General features: G+C 46.0%; 2 protein-coding genes across 4 annotated transcripts; one reads left to right on the top strand and one right to left on the bottom strand.

The window, feature by feature from the left end:
• Positions 1–83: 83 nt before the first annotated feature.
• Positions 84–8,552, bottom strand: LOC119223481 (uncharacterized). The gene is made up of 9 exons (XM_037480809.2): positions 7,803–8,552; positions 6,771–6,995; positions 5,630–5,788; positions 3,788–3,859; positions 2,549–3,694; positions 2,314–2,433; positions 1,625–1,662; positions 333–1,536; positions 84–239 (listed from the first exon to the last, which is right to left on the bottom strand). The coding sequence occupies exons 1-9, from the start codon at positions 8,397–8,399 to the stop codon at positions 84–86; spliced, it is 3,717 nt and encodes a 1,238-aa protein (XP_037336706.2). The 5' UTR covers positions 8,400–8,552.
• A 792-nt stretch (positions 8,553–9,344) lies between these two features.
• LOC119222113 (oxysterol-binding protein-related protein 2-like) lies at positions 9,345–15,608 on the top strand. 3 transcript variants are annotated; one of them, XM_037478465.2, is made up of 14 exons: positions 9,345–9,469; positions 9,760–9,890; positions 9,994–10,087; positions 10,375–10,450; positions 10,850–10,984; positions 11,300–11,397; positions 11,477–11,659; positions 11,861–11,968; positions 12,062–12,151; positions 12,239–12,365; positions 12,839–12,958; positions 13,042–13,165; positions 13,270–13,360; positions 13,836–15,608. In XM_037478465.2, exons 2-14 carry the CDS (start codon positions 9,854–9,856, stop codon positions 13,936–13,938), a joined length of 1,386 nt encoding a protein of 461 aa, XP_037334362.2. In that variant the 5' UTR covers positions 9,345–9,469; positions 9,760–9,853; the 3' UTR covers positions 13,939–15,608. The 3 variants fall into 3 exon arrangements, with proteins under 3 accessions (XP_037334362.2, XP_037334363.2, XP_037334364.2); XM_037478466.2 differs by having other exon boundaries at positions 9,373–9,469; positions 9,745–9,890; XM_037478467.2 differs by lacking the exons at positions 9,345–9,469; positions 9,760–9,890; positions 10,375–10,450.
• The last annotated feature ends 624 nt before the right edge of the window (positions 15,609–16,232 follow it).

Below are 16,232 nucleotides of genomic sequence, written 5' to 3'. Positions count from 1 at the left end.
CTTCTGAAGTGGAGCAGGAATCGCCTTTGAGGACAATATCTGATCTGTTCCCTGTCGCTCTCTATCCGCTCTCAGCCGCCCCTTCACTCGCGGTTGGAGTCTGCGGCCGTACTCGAGGGAGGCGAGTATCTGTGGCGCTGGACTTTGCTCTGGCTTGACGTTTGTCTCTGGCCGGATCGAGATGGGCGAGCGAAGCAGAAGGTCAGCGTGCTGCTGGAGCTGCGCTCGTAGTTTCCATCCTGGCCGGAGAAAGAGAGGCGAGACAAGAAGGCTTAGCTGGAGGAAACACGCTCATTCCTCAATCAATCAATCCACTTGTTTGCCACGCTCACCTCTGCTGTGACGGTACTGGCGCCGTGTCGGACCCCGGGGTCCAGGCTGCCCCCCCTCTCCTCTCTCTTGGCCCGGCCGACCTCTTCTCGCTGCTTCATGAACCTCTGGTTGACGATCCTCGTCACGCTGTCGTTCCTGTGCAGCGGTGCGGCCGGGGGCCTCGTCGGAACACTTTCCAGGCTCCTCCGACCGCTCTTCGTCTTCTGCCCCAACCCCGGCGCCGGCAGGGGCTTCTCGGCCCGGCCGCTCACCCTGCGCAGGAACTCCGTGACCATGCCGTAGCGGTTGCCGCCTGCAGGTTTGCCGCTGAGGGACTTGGTGCTGCTCAGAGAGTTGTGGCTCAGTCCTGGACAGGACCTGCTACTGGTTTGCCGAGTCCACTTGAGGCTGTTGTGGGTTGGGTGGTTCTGGCTCCAAATTGCTCGATCTCTGGAGGTGAATGACGAGGAGGAGGAGGAGGAGGAAGAGGAGGAGGGGCTCAAGTTGGTGGACTCGGGGGGAGACGATGCACCGGACACAGAGTGTCTCCGGTAAAATTTAGGAGAGGAGGCGGAGGCTCTGGACCTCTCCACTCTGCCTGGTCCCCCGTCCAGAGAGGTGGAGATGTGGTGTAAGCGGGCGGAGACCAGGGAGGGGCTTAGGAGCCGGGATGGACCGCTTCTCGCGGCGACCGACCCGTCTGTCTGCAGACCGACGCTCACCATCTGTGGCTTGGTGTGGGTCTGAGTCCCTGAGCAGGCCACGTCCACCCACCGGCGCTGGGATCGGCCCCTTTGCTCCGGACCCGTCTGCCTCCAGCTGGCCGACATCTCCTTCATGTCGTCGCTGAGGTTGGCAGCCGAGCCCAGGCAGACGGGGGAGAAGGAGGTCGGCGGCGTGCACCACGGAGAGCCTGAGTTGACCGACTGGCCGTCGGCGACGGGGCTTTGCTTCAGCTGCGCCAGCTGCACTCTGCGAGCTGACGGCGGGCTGTAGTAGATGCGGAAGGCCGATTTCTCCGGGGCGGTGTGGCTCCTGTCCACGGACATCCGCTCAAAGTCGAGATCGGGGAAGCTAAGCGGCATGATTAGATGGTCCCACGTCTTAACGGGGTCCTCTCGGTCCAGCTGGGCGGCCTCCTGGCTCAGGTAGCACCAGTTCTTCGTCTTGCAGCCGCGTGGAGAAAGCGGTCGCCTAAGTCTTTTCCCTTTGGAGCTGCCCACTCTGTGGAAACAGACGGGGATTCATCAGGCACAACCGCAGTGACCTCAAGAACAAACTGCTTTAACCCTGAACGCTTTAAAGACCTCACCTGTCAGCTCCATCATCACAGTCAACGGTGGCGCCACACTGAGGAAAGGGAGAAAATCACATGATGGTTAATGAACAGAAATGTCTCTTCTCCCATCAGATCAATTTCAATTTGTTTAAGGCTTCTAACAAAGCCTTGTCTGTAGTTTGTGTTTGGTGCAAATTGGTCAACCTTTATGCAGGGTTCATGTCATACAGGACTTTGGGTTCAAGTACATTGAACAACAACGCTATTTGGCACTGATGCATATTAAATGCTGCAAGGGAAAGCAGGGATTACAGTCTAGCCAGTGGAATAAGGAGGAAAAACACCACTGAAGAAATAAATCCAGCCCTTCGAAGCAGATCTTGAGTCACGCTGTGCAAAGAAAACTCCACCAGTTCAGTGGTGACTTCTTTATATGTATTCAAGCTTTCTATTTGCATTGGACCACTGGGAACAATAATTAAAGCCGTTGCGGTTCAGATAATAACGACCAGGCGCCGGGTCTGGACGATGCAGCGAATCAATTGAGTGTTTTCGTGCAAGCAGATTTGAACATGTCCTGTTTGGCGGCAGCCCCGACCAGAGATTAGCCTACATACTAAGCATGGGTCTTTTTTTGTGATGCCCGTTGCAGGGACCGTCAGGGGGACGTGTAGCGAGCGAGCCACATCATCAGCGAGATTTCACGCATCACGCGTCCTCACCGTGGCGTCGTTGCCCCGCACACCTTTGGCCTCACTGTTGGATTCGATCCCTTCACCCCGGAGCTCTGCACCAAGCTTTTGCATTAAGCCCCACAGCACAGCCATGGTTTTGTCTTTACCCTAAATTTAAGAAAAAAAATTAAGATATATTCATGATATATTCATAAATCTATTCAAATAAACAGATACAATTGGCTGATTTAGGTACCGACGACTTTCGTTTGACCTCTTTTACCTCCAGCACAGGTCCTTGAACTTGACACCACTGATGGAGGATCCAAAGAACCTGCAAGCACAGTCGCATTTTTGGGTCCCTGCAGCTGTGAATGAGGTCCGATTGAAACAAAATAGTTTGTCTCATTTGTTTTTCTCTCTCCTTAACCCCTGAGGTGCGTAGGTCCTCTACAAACTCCTGCTTACTCTGTGACTCTTGGAGGTTGAGATCTGTACAGTCTCCAGAGAGAAAGGCGAAAGTGACAGAATCCCAAACATGTCCATCCTTGTGGAGGGAGAGTTTGCCCAGATCCTCCCCCGTGAGGAGCGTCTCCACCCTGCCGATGAAAGCCAACAACATGGCCTGCAGAAGCTCCAGGGCCTCATTTGAAGGTGGGACTAACCTGTGTGCCTTGTCGTTCAAGTCCACCTCTGTCAGGGAGGTGAAAGCACGTGAGGTGGGAAAGCTGTGCTCACTTTTCGGTTGCGTCGTCAGGAGCTGGATCGCTGAACTCAAAATACTGGAATGATCTCTTAGCGCTAAAAGGGTTTCATAGTCTTTTACCGTCAAGCCTCTGAGGCCTCTTTCTGTCGTTTTGCTGTTATCACTCTCATAACTTTCGGAAGGGTCCCACTCCCCCCCCACAGGACCCTCTCGAGTGATATGACGAGCAGTCATCATCTCCTTCTCACTTTTCCCTTTCTCTGATTCCTTGTCGTCACCCTGACCGAACAACGTGCATCCCATTGCGTAACCTCTCTCTCTGTCCACCTGTGTGGAAGCTGACAGGTTTTCCTCCGGCTCATCCCGATTCTCTCCTTCTTCCTCCTCGCCTCCCCCTCTTCCCATTTTCTCTCTCAGGTCGCTCATTTCCGCTCGCAGTCCGCGGTTCTCCATCTCCAGCTCAACGATTCGCCGACTCAGGAGCGTGGCCTCCTCCTCCACCAGTTTGAGGTGAACCCTGACCCCGGCCTCCCTGGCGTGGGCAGAGTTCTGTTTGCCCGGCGGCAATTGGATGGCGTCTAAGTCGCCGAAGGCCGAGTGGTATTTGGCGAGCTCCTCGCGCACGACCTCGCTCTCTGAAACCAACTTGGTGAGCTTCTTGCACATGAGAGCTAATTCCTCTTTGGCAAAGTGGAGCTGGCACCTGAGATCTGCGCTGTCATCCTTTGGGGAAACAAACAACAGGGAATGTCATTCTGCATGTCATCCGTATATGTTGCAGCCACATTTGAAATCAGATTATCAAACATATGGAACCTCAATCTGCTGAGAGAGCCTCTTCTCAGACCTGCCGGCCGACGGGCGGATGCTCTTCTTCTTCAGGGTGCTCTGAGGGATACACACACATGGCCAAAAGGTTCATGAAGGATGCGACACGTGTCAAAATCCATCCAAGTGAGAAACCCGTCGCCGTCATTTCTTGGACCTGATGGATGTACAGACTTGGCTGCACCTCCCGCGATGTCCTTATCGGCCTCACAGAGATGCTAAGATCGGCTTTGATGACAAATCCCTGCGTGCACACAGATCGTCGACCCACCACCCAAATGATTTCCTAATGATTTAGAGGCCAGGATTTACGTTTAAACTCTGCCCTCCACCAGTCCCCGTATGTATTGTAGGCTGCTGATGTATTAGGATCTACTTTGACGTTTACTCCGTAAACATTAATGTTCACTGCAGCAAAGATCGTGAGACGTTCAACCAGCAAAACCAACAACTGGATGAACTTCAAAGGGCAAACAGAACTCAACTTCTGATAGAATTTAATAAAGAAACTGTTCTCAATGCATCTCCGAGCTGCACAGGTATCTCGCCGAAGTGCAAAGCTCAGCGCAATTCTTCAACATACGAATAGAGAAGAAGGAACCGTTTCATGCAGTTTTAGGAGGAGGAGAAGGGTACCGACTTGAGAGTGGTATTCATCTCCAGTAATTATCTGGAAGAAAATTTCTCAAACTATTCATTTGGGAAACTCTGCATTATGATCTTGTGCTACTTTAAAATGAGATAACAGTCCCCAGTATGATTTTATCAGAACTTTATTTCTATCATTGAAGTCCTTTCCTTCTCTAAAAGTGTGAATATATTGTAAGTCTCAGCACGTCAGGTATGGAAAACTTGCATATAAATGAAATGCACAGCTTTTGGCGTCATTTTATGGTTCCGTCGTTGTTCAAGAATTTGCAGCTGTGTTTGTGACCTGACCGTATTCAATTACCATTCAAGTCCCGCAAACTGGGTCACAGACGGACCAGTTGCAATGAGAGTCTCTGAAATGTTCATCCTCCTTCTCGTCCCTCTAGACTGTGTTTTGTGCCCCTAGATTAGGTCATCTAAGTGGATTTCCCTTCCCGGGATCAAAGGGACTAGCAGCTGCGTCTGAAGCCAGACTGAGCCCACAGAATCCCGGATTAAAGCGCACACGTGTCACTGGAGCCGTCGAGGCAGGAGGGGCCGCGAGAATTAAACACAAAAAAAAGAGAGAGCTGGAAACGGTTGTCAGTGGCAGCGTGTGCGGCAGCCGCTGTGCGATGAAAGCCTGAGCGGCTGCAGGTCAGTGTGCCGGCGCACAAGCGGCGAGTTTAAAGGCCGTAATACACGCTGATCTAGATTTAGCCATTCTTAATAGGAGCGGAGAGGGAGGAACGCGAGGCTATTTTTGTACTCTCCCTTCGCTGCCTTTTCTCCGCGAGGGCGTCAGCTGTGCCTGAAGTTCAGGCTTGGGCATACCGAGCTGCTTCGGCCCCGCCGAGGCACCAGGCAGCTGCCGGGCCGTGCCCTCCTTCTCGTATCCTCGGGGCGCCCGGGTCATGTGTCACCCCGGCATCGCGGGGATGAGGGTGGCAACTGGCCCGGGGCGGGTGCAGCTGTGTAGCAGTGGGAAACCGGAGAGGAGGATTCCTGACCTGAAGGGATGGAGGCTGGGGATAGTCCAATAAACCGATAAACTGATTCAAGATACAGACCGGACCCCAGACCGGATGTAAGACGTATAAGAGTGCTCCCCTTCCTCGTTCTAAAAACAAGTATAGGATGAGAGAAGCTCTTTTATTTTTATGAATTGGGATCTTAAAATGTTGTGCTTTAATGTCGCACCTCTCTGGTTTTCTCCACTTCCGCCTGTAACACCTGTCGGGCCACTTCCAGTTCCTGGGTCTTCTCCCGCAGCACCTCATTCTCCCATTCCAAGTGGGCGTCCTTCTTCTGCACCGCCTCCAGCTCGTTGTACAGCCGGAGGGACACGCTCTTTCCGACCTGTCAACAAAGCCGACAGCAGGGTTTGTGTGAATGTGTGCGAGTTATGAAGGGCGCTCCGTGTAAAAGCTTTGACAAATCCAATAAGTAGATTGTTAGGTCAACTAACGAGATGCAGTGGTTGTTTACTTCATCTGATCTTCTTTGGTTATCTAGCTCTTTGTGGTTGCAGTGCCTCTCTTGTGGTTCATTTTAAGTTTCTTTGAATTTATTTTGCATCTCTGGATGTTTTACTTTTCTTTGTGGTATTTTTGAGTCTCTTTCTGATGGCTTTGCATCTCCTGGTGATTATTTACCTCTAATTGAATGTCTCTTTGACATCATTTGGTTTCCTTCAGTGTACCATCGTTGTGTCCAGTTTTGCAACTTATTTTATTTCTTGTTGTAGTCGTCTGACCAATTTTCCAACAAGTAGAATGTTACTACTAATAAGAGGCTCTGGAGCTCTGGCTCCTTCCCAGAGTTGTAAAAGAGACTTCACAAGGAAATGCTTTTGACGGGAATTTACCTCCAATGAGTGTGTGAGGGGGTGACAGGGTGAGGCTTTTGGGAATCCTGTACCCCGTCACGCAGCCCGGGCTGAAAAAACGAAATCTGGCTGCCACTACTGATTGATTCTGCAAAATGTGTTTCCTACCGATGGAGAACAACTCACCACATAATTACACCACAGTGAGACATAAATATAAACAGGACGCATGACGAAGACATTTTCCAACGAATGGGAAGGTTTGTGGTGCTGACGAGCAGCAGGAAGCATTTTACAGCTCGTGGAATAGTCGGCTGCTGTCAAACGTTACAGTCTGTGCTCAATCCCTGAAATGAGAAATAACTTAACTAAGAGAATAGTGTGATTCACAGCAGTGATTCACTCATAAGCCAATTGGGCAGGAACGTGCTGTTTCATGGCGTTTTCGTTTACGGGACTGCACGGCGACGAAGGGGGGGGGGGAGAGCACTGACGGCGATGACCCCCCCTGACCTTGATGTCGTGCTCCAAACTCCGGACCAGCTCGCCGTCCACCTGCCCCGTCTGAGCCACTCGGATGCTGCGGCGCTCGGCCTTGCGGAGGCGGTACTGCAGGATGCGACAGGTCTTGTTGGCCTGCTCGAGCTGCAGCCGCAGCTCCTGCAGCTGGTACACCTCCTCCTCCTGGAACATGTCGCGCATTTCCAGCATCTCACAGCGAAGCTCCTCCACCTCATCCTGCGACCAGCAACACGGAAATACAACCTTTAGCATTTCCCCCTCACTTACTGTATGTTAAAGTTACAACCCTTCTGGACAAGTAACTAATACATTTAAATGCATTTCCAATTATGTGGTTATTATTACAGTCTCTGATTATTTTAAAATACTGGAAGACAGCAACAGCTCCTGAAAGTACTGTTTTTTTCCCCACTGCATTTCCTTATAGAATTATTCATATTCCACACCATGTCGTAGTGGTTTGTACTCTAATGGAGAGATCTCTTTCGCTTCGATTTCGAGTATTCTCATCATTTGAGTGCGCATTTGTATACGTCAAGAGTAATTTTCCACATCTTAAACTCCTAATTCACTTCTCTTACTACAAATACAACAGTGTAGACTGTACACTACATACAGGCCTCTCCACAACTTCCCTTACACACACTGAATTCCTAAATACATTTGAAAGTCACTGCATTGCATTATTTCAATAAAAAAAGACTGTGTTTAGGTTTAAATGACTTGTTTTTCCCAGTTGTTATTTTGTCTTCCAGTTACATTTCAATAAAAACATGCCGTATAATGCCCTCGTGACTCTGATTCTTGCAGGAGACCTTCCCCTCACTTGTCCTCTACTCTAATGAACTCGGACAAGAGCATTTACAGAAAATCTGCTCTGGTATTCAGGGTCTGAGGCCCTCTTATAGGTCTCACAAAGAAACGACCCAAAAAGCAACAACATGTGGACATTTAACCTACACCCGTCGTGCGATTGGGATTACATCATAGAAATCATTAAAATTTAAAGTACGTTAGACTTACTTTTAAATACTCGTTCTCTGATCTCAAATCCTCCACTTCACGGAAAACATCTTCGGTCGTCTCCCCCATCATTAGATCCATAAACGACCCCGTGGAGTTAAACAAACGGAGACCCGCCGCGGCAGCTGCCTTTACGCGCGGCCTCCCGTCGCCTCTCGCCTCGCTGTCCGGGGACAAATAAGCTCCGCCGTCTATCCAGCTTAACGCATTGTCGCCGCTCGGAGAGTCGTGCTTGTGGTTGCCCTCCGAGGGGCAGTCGGATATTTCTGAGCTGCTGTCCGAGGAGGAGAGTTTCCCAGAAGGGCAGCCGGAGTCTTTGCTCAGGTCCTCGGATGCGTTGCTGGCATCGGACAGTTTCCTCTGCGCGCCGGGGCGCTCCAGCGGGGCACCCGGGCACACTTTCCCCGGTCTTTTCTCCTGAGGTGCCGCCGATCTCAGCTCCCCCTCAGGGTCTCTGTGACATGACTTAGAGCCACTTTGGGCATCTTTTGCAGCCGGATCTTTCTTCTTTTTCTGGACAGAAACCTGCTGTTGCCCCTTGGGGGGTTTGTGGCTCCGGAGCGCAGTCCTTGCGCTTTTGTCCACGTCTCTGTTCATCACGACTCTCTTCTTCTTTCTATGGTAGAATTAAATATTTTTTTTAGTTCAAGGTGATAATGATGTTTCCAATAATATGTTGACATGTGTTAAAGTCCACAGCTCAAAGCCTACTGAAGACATCCGCCTGGTTGTTATCCATCCTGAAGACAACAACTTTGAAAAAAATGACCATTGAAAACCGGGCAAAAAGTGAACTGGCACTGTTGGACTGACGCAGCTTCTTCGTGACTTCCGGTTTACATTTCCAAAATAAAATGAATCCATTGACCCTCAATGAAAATGTTCCCAAACACTTTGCCTTGGTATATTTAATATATGTCTCGTCTGTTTGAATGGCAATACAATCTATATACCTTACTTTACTTTCTTCTTTGGAAACGTGACAATAATAAAAATGGATTATTCAAATAATATATCGTTTTTAATGTATACATTTAACCAGATTTGTATTACACCATTATTAATGAAAATGCATACAAAGAAGATATAAAGCCTCTTCTGGGACCCAGAATTGTATTTGTTAATAAAGGAATAAGCTTACATTGAAAAAAAGTTATTCTTTTTTTTCTGATAACAAGCTGCATCGTCCTTCACTGTTGTATGAAGATCTTGTCCGCTGTGTGGAGGTTAGGTATCAATAATTATCCAAAAGTAATTAGTGTCCTTGTTTAAAGTGTGTATTATTAGAAAGTCAGTGCAACATGTTCAATGAGTGTATATTTCATTCCATAATAATAGTAATTTTCCCATTTATGATTATGTAATCAAGGCATTTGTAAAGAGATTTGGGTTTTATTTCAAATTAAAAATAATAATGAAAAAAAAGCCGTAGTCTACTGATAGTATTTAAATATAATGGATTTTTGTGTGCAGTTGAGAACAGCTGAGGCAGACGGAACCGGTCTTTGACCAAAGAACCTTTGACTTCTATTTCTAGACCGCACTTGGCTGCGCTGTGATTGGCTGACGGATCTGTCCGTCACGGTGTCCTTGCCGCCCACTTTGAGAAGGAGTGCACTCTTCGTTTGTTGATGTCACTTGAGCGTTGATTTTACTTAAACTCACAGGTATATCTAATTAAATTCTTTATCAATCCCATTGCCAAATTCTGCATGGATAATGTTAGCTAATCTATGCTGCCCAGCTAACTGCAAAACAGCAGCGATGTTAGCTAACGACTAGTTAGCTCTTCATAGCTAGCTAACGAATGCTAATAGCTACTGTTAGGCTCTCGGGGGGGGGGGGGCAGAGCTGTTGACAGCAAGCTAGGAAGCCTTTATCTTTTTTGTCGTATCCCGTAACTTACACGGTGTTTTTTGGCTGCCCTGCTTGGTGTAACTAGTCCGTGTTGTTGAAGGTGGTGTGTTTCGGCTGCCTGATGCTTGGGCCGGGGCAGGCCGTCGGTGGAAACATGACTGTTGAGTAACGCAGAGCTACTTTCTCCGCTCAGTATGAACAGCGAGGACGAGTTTTACGACGCGGAGACAGGTGAGACACGCTGACGGCTTTCTCATTCAGTCCGACGTACTTCCGTCTTGTGTTCAAGTGTCTTTTTCGTGTCTCCCCTTAACCCTCGCGTCGTCCCCATCAGGGCTGGAGTCCGACGACTCCCTCGAGGTCAGCTTTAAAGACGCGCTGGTGACAGAGGGCAGCGCCAAACAGGAGAATGGAGTCTGGAAGCGCAGGTGAGGAGCCATGCAGAAGTGCACTTATGTTAGTTCAGCCAAGTGTGCACGTTAGTACACGACCACATGGGTTACGGTCTGAAGGGGTTCATTGTGAACGCACTCACGAGGGGAACCAGCTTTCTGTTCTATTAGATTTCATTTTGCAGCTGACTGAAGCTAGTCGACTTTAACTTTTCCTTTTTTTCATGCAGTACTTTGTATAATCAATAATCTGTCCGTTTTTAACTGATTCCTGGGTCACGTCAAGTAAAAAAAAAATCCTATATGGTCCTAATGTGTACCAGGAAAACCCTGCCTGCTGAAATGATCTCCAGAAACAATTTCAGTGTGTGGAGTATACTGAAGAAATGCATTGGCATGGTGAGTCCTATCTGCTTCCAATTTAATCTAAATTTTTAACATCCGATTCGCCATAAACAATATGTTGCTCGCGTGCATCAGCCTGCATTGTGCCGCTTCAAGACTAATCATGACAGAACCCTTTGCGCTTCTCTACTCGGCTGACTATAATTGGCTTGGAAGGTTTTTTTTGTTTGTTTTTTTGCAACCATCTGAAGGAACAAAAATAGCTTAAATAAAAATCCGAAACAACATGTGAAACATATCTACAGGCAGGGTCGATTTGTTGCATGAAAGTTAAACATGATGCATGAATTGTTTAAGTACGCATTTCTTTTTTACAACAGTGTCCCACTTTTAATCCAAGTTCAACTGCTTATTTATGTCTTCTGTTAAAAATGTTTTCATGTGCTCTTCTAGGAGCTGTCTAAAATAGCGATGCCAGTTGTGTTTAACGAGCCGCTGAGCTTCCTTCAGAGAATCTCGGAGTACATGGAGCACACTCACCTCATCCACAAAGCCTGCAGTTTGTCTGACTCAATAGAACGAATGCAGGTACGAATCAAGTACAACTCTCTTGTGATCTACTTACATTGTCAGACCTTTTTTTTCTCTCTTAATTAATTTAATCATTTTCTTTCTCTTCTAAACACATCTAAATAGAAGCATTAACACATCTTACACTGACTTAAACCTGCAGCTAACAATCATTTTCTTTATTTAGTCATACATTTTTTTTTTTCATAAACCAATGACACCTTTTGAAATAACTTGTTTTGCTGGAGCAATAATACAAAACCCACCAGAAATGTTGGTTGTTGTGCTAATTAAACGACGTAGACCGATACATTAATTCCCTTTATGTCTCAGGTCGTTGCCGCGTTTGCTGTTTCGGCCGTAGCATCTCAATGGGAAAGGACTGGAAAGCCATTTAATCCTTTACTCGGGGAGACATATGAACTCACAAGGTATTAGAGAGGACAATATTGTGTTGGTAGAAAGACACCAAAAGGTTTCTTATTAATCTAAGCATGTTTTTTTTTATAGAGAGGACGAGGGCTACAGATTGATTTCGGAGCAGGTGAGCCACCACCCCCCTGTCAGTGCCTTCCATGTCCAGTCCCTGAAGCAAGAGTTTGAATTTCACGGCTCCATTTACCCAAAACTCAAGTTCTGGGGCAAAAGTGTGGAGGCCGAGCCCAAAGGCACCATGACGCTGGAGCTACTGAAGTGAGTGTTTCTGCCTCTTCACTTCTTATGTAGTGTTTCCCCTAAGCATGTGATGCTTGTACCAGCGGACACACCACTATCAGACTAAAATGTAAAGAATATACAGCCTGGCTCTGTCCAATGGTAACAGAACAGTGTCATTGTTTCCATCAATGTGTTGTTCCAAATCTATCAAACAATTCCTTTCTGAATTTTTCACAGGCATAAAGAAGTGTACACATGGACAAACCCGATGTGTTGTGTGCATAACATCATACTGGGAAAACTCTGGATTGAACAATATGGAACAGTGGAGATAGTCAACCACAGGTATTCCCACAATTCATAATTGCAAAGTTTAATCTGGTTTGTCATCATTGGTTATTGGATTAGGGGTATTTACGTGCTCTTTTAATTCATCAGCACTAGGGATAAGTGTGTGTTGAACTTCAAACCGTGTGGAATGTTTGGGAAAGAGCTGCACAAAGTCGAGGGTCATATCCAAGACAAAAGGTAAGGCGAGACCACAACGACACTTTTAAAAAGGGTGGGATTCATTTTCTCTTGACTGAATAAGCTTTCTCTTTGCTATTGGACCAGTAAGAAGAAGCACAAAGTGATTTATGGAAAGTGGACAGAGTGCATGTACAGCGTGGACCCCAAGGTTTACGACGCATTCAAGAAGGCGGAAAAGAAGACCGGCGCAGACTCAAAAAAGCCCAAACAGGTGCGTGAGCTCAGACCTGCAGTCGGTTCTGTTTTGACTGATACCTGATTTTCCACTGAGATGAAACGCTGCATGAGTTTCTTTTCACGTTTGTCATTGACTTGTTTTATATGTCTTACAATGCGAAGTAATCTGTGACTCATCTCTCTAAATTATTTTTTCAAATGATCTCTTTTCCTCTCACAATAACATGCAGGGGCTTTAGTAGAAGGTACGGTGAAAGCTTATTGAATATCTGTAATGTGCTACTGCTGTTGTCTAGTTATGTTCAAAGTGTAGCGTATGATGGGATCATTGCTGGCACTAATCCATAATGTCCTGCAATGACATGCGTTGTTGCTTCAGAGACGTGTTGAATTTGTGCAACTCTAGTTGTGTGAATAAGCTGTTTGCACATGAACTATATGAACTGTACGCAATGTCGGCTTCAGCTTGTCATTCCACCTCTCGTGGCCTTATTTATCTGTGCGTAGGAACGTGGTTGTGAATCTGAGGAGGCGGATGAGATGCCAGAAGCTCAAGAGACTGTGACCGTGATCCCAGGAAGTGCCTTACTGTGGAGGATAACGCCGCGGCCGGCTAACTCAGCACAGGTCAATATCAATATACTGTTTGAGAGATTAAAACACATTGCAGAATCGCTTATTGAACAGAGATGTTTATTTCGCATGTCTAGATGTATAACTTCACCAGCTTTGCCATGACACTAAACGAACTGGAGCCAGACATGGAGAGACTTCTGCCCCCCACAGACTGCCGGCTAAGGCCCGATATCAGAGCCATGGAGAACGGAGACACGGGTAACACAAAGCCCCCCCCCCCCCCCCCCCTCCCACGCACAAAAAGGCACACGCCCAACCCTCTCGTGATTTTGTCATAGCTTTTACTATTCATGTTTTCACAGACTTATCGAGTACAGAGAAAGAGCGTTTAGAGGACAAACAGCGGGCCTCACGCAGGGAACGCTCCGAGGAGGAGGAGGAGTGGTCAACGAGGTCGGTGTGCTAGTCACAAACATCAGGCTGTGTTTTCAACAACTCTGAATCAAAGCCTACCTCAAAGATGCGTCTGGTTGCATAGCTGCAACGCTCAAAACGTGTAATACATAGAAAGACATCAGATCACAGAATCAGGAATTGAGGAGGTTCTCCTCATGTCAAATTGGACAATGATCTTCTGTGTTATGATGTTGAGAGAAAAAGAGGAGATGAGGAACAAATATTAACAAAAATTAAGAAATCTATGTTTTTCTGGCAAGTCCCCCCCGTTTTAAATGAATGGTAAGAAAAGCACTTAAGTTCATTAAAAAAATCGACATAATTATAAAGGCTACATTTCTCACATCCTTATGACAGTCCAACTACAACAAAAACCACGTGGCTGTGTCTCTCAGCATCACTCATGCTATGTAGTATTTCATTTAACACAGTGATTTCACTAATATGTCTGCTTGTTTTATGCCCCCCCCAGGTGGTTTCAGCTGGGAGCAAACCCTCATACTGGAGCTGAGGATTGGCTATACACAGGCGGCTATTTTGACAGGAATTACACTGACTGTCCCAACATTTATTGACCCGGGAGGAGGCGTTCAGTTACACAGGTACTGTGGCTTTGTTCAGATCCATGAAAACCTGATATCCAAATCAGATTAGTACGGACCACAGGAGAAATGTTACGTAAAGAATTGTAGGGTTTTTAGAGTAAATGTTGACATCTTTATGAGCCCCAATCATGACAAAACGAGTCCGTGTATGTTTCTGACCTGTGTGGGTTGGTAAAGCAGTCACCTGTTTGTGTGTGTGTGTGTGTGTGTGTGTGTGTGTCACATGGGTTTGACGATGCTGTTGCAGGACACAAAACGAGAGGCTGTATTCTCAGTTTTAGTTTAGGGACTCAACTGTAATCTTACCTGTAGACGTAAAAAACACTTTTTGTCCCGCTGCATTCAGATATCAGGGGTTATTTAAACACATCTCATATTTTTTTTTAAATGTATATAGAACCTATTTGTGAATTTTAGTTAATTGTAAGCATCCATAAAAAGTCTGATTTGACCGGTTTTCTGTGAATCGGGACTTAGAGTAGAGGTGAAAGCTGCTTTTAATCACGTTTCACAGAAAACGTATTGTTGGTACATTATGTTGTTCACTGTAACAAAGATGCTGTGTATAATGATTGGTGCATGTATAGTTCACCAAAATGATTATTTACACAATGTTAAAGCCATAAAAATGTAGTTCTGCACTAAGTATAAAACTGTAAATGGATTCACATAAAATGTTAAAGCAAAAGGTTACAGAACATTTTGGCTTACAGCAGGAAGTCTGACACCATAAGAAACCTCATTTTTGCATATTCTGAAGCATACAGTCAAACAAATACGTTTACGTATTTTTTAAACCCTTATTAATATAATTTGTCCTACTTTAGACAAACTAAATAACTATAATGTTGCCCCTGTCAGTTGGGTAGTTAAGGGTTTTTTGTTACAATTTTCTAAAAGTTTGTATTTGTTCATTTTGGCAAGTTAGCACTATTTTTCAATTTTGCCAGATTAGCAATTAGCACTTGGTGTTTGAAATGTGCCCCTAACATGTAAACCCCACCCTCACTGGATGACTGATACTGAAGAAAAGTAAAAGAAACTGAATGATTCCCCGGCAAGTCCTGCAGTTATGAAGATGGTCTTTGATTCTGATGGGATTCCTGAGAGGGATTTTTGGACTTGGGATTTATTTATTTGCAAGAGATGCAAGTCACGACAAATGTAAACGGTCTAATATATATTTTGTGATTTTCTGAGACCTATTTTCCCACCAGTGAAAGTTGTGTTTTTGGACTCTGCAGCCTTCATAAACCTATGCAAAAAGATCCACCCGGTCTGCCCCTCTGAAATGTAAAGACTCCTCTCCAGCTCGTAGCCAATGGGAGGCAGCATTCAATGAATGTTGAGTGCTGATGATATAATGCTTACATGACAGTATATAGATGTCTTTTTGTGTTTCAAGGCACTAACATTGCATAAACATCTCGACTTCCCTCAGCATTACTCTGAATTCAAAGCACTTTATGACGCCTGCAGACACTCTAAAGGGGAAGGTTGCGTCCTTTGGTTCTTCTAATCTCCCTTCATTCATTTAAAAATGTTTACATTGTATGTTCGTTCATCCACATATTTGAGAAATAAATGATGGACTACATCAACAAACAGCCCTGCTGTTTGAACACTCACTTTAACAGCAACACCAGTCTTGCTTTTTATTCCAGTCGGGTCACAGGATCTAATGGTTTGGAAAGAAGAAAACGTTTTGCTTTTAATCTCCTTTTATTCTTGTGAACCACAAAAAACGTTTAACTCCTGGGTTTTCAAAATGATCATAAGAATGAAATCTTAATGGAGAAGTAACTTCCAACTCCGGCATAATATTTTGGGGATTTATTGTTTATTGCCCCGCTGCTCCGATTATCATCCGCTCACTCACGATCAAGACCCCGAGGTACTTGAACTCCTTCACTTGAGGTAAGGATTCCCCACACGCAGAAGGCAATCCATTGGTTTCCTACTGACAACCAGGGCCTCAGATTTAGAGGCGCCGATCCTCATCCTGAACCAAACCGCCTCACACTCGCCTACGAACCGTTCCAGTGAGTTGGAGGTCACAGACCAGAGATGCCGTCACGACGACATAATCTGCAGGAATCTGACATTTTAAAAAAGGTAAAAATATTCCCTGTCAAAAATCCCAATATCCCTTGGCTCAAAAATATCATTAAAGTACAGAAATGTTTTAAATAAAAAAAAAAATGTCATGGAAAAAATAAGGGTGAAATTTGAAAGAAGTCAGAAAATATTAGATTGAAAAAAAG

Source organism: Pungitius pungitius, chromosome 1 (genome assembly GCF_949316345.1).
Source record: "Pungitius pungitius chromosome 1, fPunPun2.1, whole genome shotgun sequence".
Taxonomy (NCBI): Eukaryota; Metazoa; Chordata; class Actinopteri; order Perciformes; family Gasterosteidae; genus Pungitius; species Pungitius pungitius.
The sequence above is the reverse complement of the archived record's forward strand: the minus strand, read 5'-3'. Positions and strand labels throughout refer to the sequence as shown.

What these genes read in the sequence shown, in the direction of transcription:
- LOC119222113 (XM_037478465.2), top strand. Translation starts at nt 9,854, where the DNA reads ATGAACAGCGAGGACGAGTTTTACGACGCGGAGACAG. An exon ending in GTTTTACGACGCGGAGACAG is followed by an intron (nt 9,891 to 9,993) that starts GTGAGACACGCT and finishes CGTCCCCATCAG; the next exon opens with GGCTGGAGTCCGACGACTCC. An exon ending in TGAAGAAATGCATTGGCATG is followed by an intron (nt 10,451 to 10,849) that starts GTGAGTCCTATC and finishes GTGCTCTTCTAG; the next exon opens with GAGCTGTCTAAAATAGCGAT.
- LOC119223481 (XM_037480809.2), bottom strand. Translation starts at nt 8,399, where the DNA reads ATGAACAGAGACGTGGACAAAAGCGCAAGGACTGCGCTCCGGAGCCAC. An exon ending in GTTTGGAGCACGACATCAAG is followed by an intron (nt 5,789 to 6,770) that starts GTCAGGGGGGGT and finishes CTTTGTTGACAG; the next exon opens with GTCGGAAAGAGCGTGTCCCT. An exon ending in TGTGATGATGGAGCTGACAG is followed by an intron (nt 1,537 to 1,624) that starts GTGAGGTCTTTA and finishes CTGTTTCCACAG; the next exon opens with AGTGGGCAGCTCCAAAGGGA.